At 63.2% G+C, this 5,258-nt stretch overlaps 1 protein-coding gene across 2 annotated transcripts in view; it reads right to left on the bottom strand.

Annotated features, from left to right (window-relative positions):
* Nucleotides 1-5,258, bottom strand: part of LOC101660915 (cytochrome P450 26B1) — a 16,713-nt gene that overhangs the window by 8,967 nt on the left and 2,488 nt on the right. Inside the window, exons 1-2 of one of the 2 annotated variants that reach the window (XM_045286744.1) lie at nucleotides 4,881-4,940; nucleotides 3,842-4,066 (exon numbers count right to left, since the gene is read on the bottom strand). In XM_045286744.1, coding sequence (XP_045142679.1) covers nucleotides 3,842-4,066; nucleotides 4,881-4,883 — 228 coding nt within the window. In that variant the 5' untranslated portion in view covers nucleotides 4,884-4,940. Of the gene's footprint in view, nucleotides 1-3,841; nucleotides 4,067-4,880; nucleotides 4,941-5,258 lie in introns of those variants that run through there. The other variant, XM_004696079.4, reaches the window with a different exon arrangement.

The following is a 5,258-nucleotide window of genomic DNA, read 5'->3' as shown; positions in this document are numbered from 1 at the left end:
AGTCGCCCTCCCTAAGGCAGCACAGGCAGAAGGCGGGGGAGCACTTGACACAGTGCTGAAGCAGAGTCCGGAAAGGGCCGGCCAGGTGCTTTCAGCCGGAAGCTGGCCACGGCACCCCAACCCCCCAGCAAAACATGACTGGCTACATCCCAGGGGTCCCTGAATCCTGGGGGCCTTGTAGGTGTCGGAGTATCGGCCTGCCCCTGCTCCTCACCACTCCTGGGCACAGCCAGCTGTCCTGTTGGGGCCCCTAAGCTTACTAAGAGCCCGGCCAGGGGCCCTACGGGAAAGGTCAATGGTTCTGGTGACCTGGTCGGGACTCCATGATTCTGGGGCTCCTGCAGCCTGCCCTTGGCACACATTCCTCTCAGGGGCCTGTGCTTCCCGGGTGTGTGTGGCCACATGGTGCATCCTCGGAAGGGTGGGCAGAGGAACCTCTGTGTAGGCCCAGGGCTGGATACACAAGTCCGGCACTCAGGGTGAGAGCAGACCCCAGCCAAACCTCCCCACTCCGGCCAAGGACAGGGTTTCTTCCAAGGCTGGGGGTGTGGGCAAACACAGCAGCAGTACAGCCCGGGGCCCTCCCCATCCTGCAAAGGGGCTCAGCCCCAGGAGGGGGAAAGGGAGCATGTGCCACTGCCCCAGCCCCAGCCTGCCCACCTAGCCACCCACCCACTGCCTGGCACAAGGGCGTGAAGAGGGAGGTGCTTCCTCCCAGCCAGGCTGCAGGCAGCAGGCTGGGGGATGCCTCCCCCGCTGAGCTGACCTTCAGAGAGATCTGCTTGGCCACTCACCCCCACCAGAGGTGCTACAGTAACTGCTGGGAGGACTGTGGCTGGGGCAAAGGTTCTGTGCCCATGTCAGGGGGCTGCCGGGCACCTCCCCATCAAGGATAGGCTGGAGCTTCTGTCACGAGCTGAGCCTGGTGGCCAGGACTGTGTGGCCAGAGGCAGTGGCCAGATCCAAAAGCCACTAAGAACCAGGTTTGAGATGGCCTTCCTCCAGGTCCCTGCAACTATGAGCCCCTCTGCCCTGCCCTCTGGCCTCTCTGTGGCCACACAAACCCCAGGAGGCACAAGCCCCTGAGAGGAGTGGGCGAGCCTGACCTTCCCCCACCCCACCCCCCTGCCTACACAGGCACACCAGGGCAGGGCCCAGAGGCTGATCACTGAGGGAGTGTGTGGGCAGGCAAGGCTTCTCCCCACCTCAGCCAGGGCACACAGCCCCTGTAGCCAAGATTCCGGGTTGAGGGTATAAGAAGAATATTCCTGGGATCTCTCTAATTCAGGGGTTCGAGGCTCAGAGCATTCTCATGGGGGGTGGGGGCAGAATTCCCTGAAAGTATCTTGGGGGTGGCCTGAAGCTGCTGTTGATGGAAAGAGGCCCAGGCCCAGGCCCATCTCCAAAGGTGGAGGGGGGATGCAGCTGATGCAGAGGCACCCCCCCATCCCCTCACACACACCCCCACCCCCGTGGAAGAAGAGGTGAGTGGAGTGAGAACAGAAGGGAGAAAGAAGTTGGGCAGGGATGGGGGAGGGGCAGCAGGCAGGGCACAACCTAGCCCTGGCTGGGGGGAGGTGGGGAGGATTGAGGCATGTGCAGCTTCCAGAACTACCTAACACTAGATCTGTGCCACTGAACTTGTCCCCCCTCCCCCATGCCTTCCCCACTCCCAACAAGACTCCATCCACCCATCTAGGTCAATACCCAGCTGCTCACACGTACAGAATGAGCCCTCTGCCCTGCAGCAGGGGCAGCTGAATGGGTGGGTGAGGCTCCAGGATGGGGGGGAGAGGAGTGGGGAGAGAGGGAGGGAGGGATCCTGGCTGTGGGACACAGGTCTGGCTTCCAGAGAGGACAAACTTTTCTGGGCCTTTTCCCTGACAACCCACCCCTACTGGCCAAGACCACCAGGGGCAGCAGGGGCAAACACCTGGAGGGCAGCCACGACTGTGGGGAGCCCCCTTCCACACATCTGGTAGACCTCCCAGAGAAGGCGGGGAGGCGGCACCAGCTCGGATGGAAACTGTGACATCACCAGGTCATGGCAACAGGGCCCCTGAGCACCTGCACCCTACTTCCTGTGAATACATCCTAACCAGGCCCGAGTCTGACCCAGCTGCCCCCTGTGATGCTGACTCAGAGTGACCCTATAGGACAGGGTAGAACTGCTGGTGGTTTTGAACTGCTGACATTCTGGTTGGCAGCCCAGTGCATAACCACTACACTACCAGGGCTCCTGCTTGGTGAGCCAGAAACAGTTCCCATGAATGCTGGAATCCTGCCTTTTCTCTGCTTCCTGACCTGGCCCAGGTCACCCCAGCTGCTTAGGTCCTGGGGTGTGACTATACTAGAGGGTCACAGATCCTTTCCTAACTAGACCCCCGGACGATGAAAAGAAGTCCACCTTGGTGCTGAGTCTCAGGCTATCCCTCACCAACCTCGGTCCCTCACACTTTGGGACAAGCTTTGGCAGAGCCACCAGACCTAAGGAATTGTGCCCCATATCTGAAAAGCCCCTATTCTTAGAGCTGTGACACCCTCCCACCCAACACCTCCCCCACAATTGTCAGAAAGCTGCCTCTTTCTGAAAGTGCGGTGGATGGAAGAAGTGGGTCTGGAAGCCCTGACCCAGTCCCTGAAATAAATACATGCTTTCCCCCTTCCTCACGGGGCGCACACCCTTTCACTGGCGCTCAGAAGAAGGCAGGGGCCATACCTGGCCAGCAGCATTACCCACATTCATCAAGACCACCTCTTAGTCTTCCGGAAGAGGGGAGCTCCCCGCCGTTGCCCCTCCCCTACCCCCCCCCCCAACACCTCCCTCCCAGCCCTGCTCCCTCCTCGGGGAGGTCGGCGAAGGCCTCTCCCTTTCCTTTATGTTCCAACCTGAGCGAGTCCTCTGACCCAATGGAAAAAAATGGAGGGGGTGGGCCGGGGAGCCCCGCTTCGGGTCGCTCTCTGCCTGCAGCGCGGCGCCCCGCCCGCCGCCGGCTCAGCTTTCGGGTTACTGCAGTTCAAACAGCACGTGCCGCCCGCGCTCTGGAGCCCCGGCGGCGGCGGCGGCGAGGAGGAGGGGGCGGGGAGCCTTGCTCTGGGTGCGCTGGCTCGCCTCCTCCGTGCCTCTTCCAGCCGCTCGGGAAATCCACAGGATAAACACCCACTTTCTCTTCCTCTTTATGGGGGGTTATGGTGGTGGGGGGTGCACTCTGATCCCCCGCCCGTGCCTCGGCTGCCCGCCCACCCCTCGCCTCCCCTCCGCCATCCCCCGCCAGTTCACGCGGTGGTCCCAGTTACCCCTAACTCCTAGTAGGGGAGGACCGGCTACTGCTGCCCCACCAGGTGCCCCCCAACCCCCGCGCCCGCTCGCGCCAGCCATTCGAGTCCCAGAAAGCAACCGGTGGCGGGAAAACCAGGTTTCATTTCAGTACGCAAGATTCCCGGGGCAGACGTGGCGAGCAGGGCGCGCCAGCCCGGGTCCCTCCCCTTTCTTTTACCAACTCCCACTCGGTCGAAGGCGGCGACGAGGCGCTGGACGCCTCAGTCTCTGTACATCACCGCTCGGTCCAAACCACTTCCCCCCAAAACTTGCCGCTGCGCCCGGTGTTCCTCGGGAGACACCCCCACCCTCCCCGGGAGGATGCCGGTGAAGGCCCCGGAATAGGAATTCGAAGCAACCTCGGCGGGACACAGCGGGTCCGGGGGAAGGATGGGGAAATGGGGGCACCGATTCGGCTGGGGACCTCCCCGGGCTCCGCAAACTCCTTACTCGGACAGAGAACCCAGGGAGAGGCGAGTCAGAACACGGTCCGGAGGCTCGCGGCCGCTGCAAACTTCTTACCTTGCGCTTGTTGCGGTGGATGTCGCCGATGGAGTTGGACACGGTGTTGGGGCCCAGCAGCATGCGCGTGCTGCGCGGCCACTCGGTGCTGACGAGGTGGTGCTCGCCCATGAGGATCTTGCGCACGTTCTCGGCGCCAGTCACACGGATCAGTGGCCGCCCGAGCAAGTGCGTCTTGAACACGTTGCCATATTTCTCCCTCCGCGACGACTGGAAGCCAGAACCCTGCGGAGGCCACACAAGAGCCCGCGCTTAGGGCGCCCATCGCCCCGAGGGGACGTCTACAGACCCAGGCGCCCAGCCCGAGGGGGAGGGGCGGCGAGCCTCCGCCCGAAAGCCATTCACCTGGCCCCCGGCCCCGGCCCCGCCCTCACGCCCGTGCGTTTATTTCTCACGGCTGGCCTCAATCCTGGGAAATAGGGCCGAGAGCGCAATAGAGAAGGCAAACAATGGGAGACTTTTGAACAACGACTTGCAGGAAGGACAAGGTCTCGGGATGGCTGGATTCGAAGTTGGAGGCTCGCTCCCCCTCCCTGGGCTCGCGCTCCGGAGCCTCTCAGAATAAATATTTCCAGGCTTTGAGCCACGGGCTGGCGAGACCCCGCAGGGTGGCCGCAGGCCAAAGATTATTTATAGCGGCGAGCGGTCCGTGCCCAGGAGGCAGCCTCGGCAGGATAGGGGTTGGGGGTTTCCTTCACGCTACGGGGTGGGCCGAAAGGGGACGTGGAGGGTCGCGGTACACGCCGCAAGGCGGAGTTACGGGTCCAGGGCTGCGACGTTCCTAACAAGATTTGCCCTGGAAATAACTGAGGTCGCCCGGGAGTTTGGAACCGGAGCTCCAAGGAAGGCGCATCCCGCGGGGAGGGGCGGGGCGGGCGGACGGCGCAGGTAACAGGATCCGCCGCGGCGGCGGGAAGAGCCAAGGATGCCGAGGCCCCAGCCCAGGCCCGGGCTCCGAGGGGCTGGCTGCGGCGGGCAGCGCAAGGGTACTGGAAACTCGGGGACCTCCGAGGGGCAGGGATTGGGGCGTCCCGCTCACCATGGACGTGGGTGCTCCTCACGCCGCCCTTCTGCCTTGGTAGCACTTGGGGTCACTTGAGCGCCACCTGCCCGACCTCCCCCTGCCTGCATCCCTGCTGACGTGAGGACCCTGGCACCAGATGGGCTGGGTTCCCTCCCCCACCGCTCCCCCAAGGGAACAACTCGGCTTCCGTCTTGGACAAGTTGGTCCTCTCATTCACTTTCCCTTCTTCGGTGGTAAACTGTTCTCAGCTAGATGTGTACACATCCCACCATTGCCGAAAGGTGGCTGCCGAACCTGGGGGTCTAATCACTTTCCCACATGCGCTTCGGCCCCCGGTGCGCGACTGGCAGAGAGCTGAGCGCGCCAGCGCCGCGGGGAAAGAGGCTGGGCCCG

The sequence above is a fragment of the Echinops telfairi genome, unplaced genomic scaffold (assembly GCF_000313985.2).
Source record: "Echinops telfairi isolate 266 unplaced genomic scaffold, ASM31398v2 ScPeMD7_9;HRSCAF=40, whole genome shotgun sequence".
Taxonomy (NCBI): Eukaryota; Metazoa; Chordata; class Mammalia; order Afrosoricida; family Tenrecidae; genus Echinops; species Echinops telfairi.
Note: the sequence above shows the minus strand (reverse complement) of the source record. Positions and strands in the feature narration are given on the sequence as shown.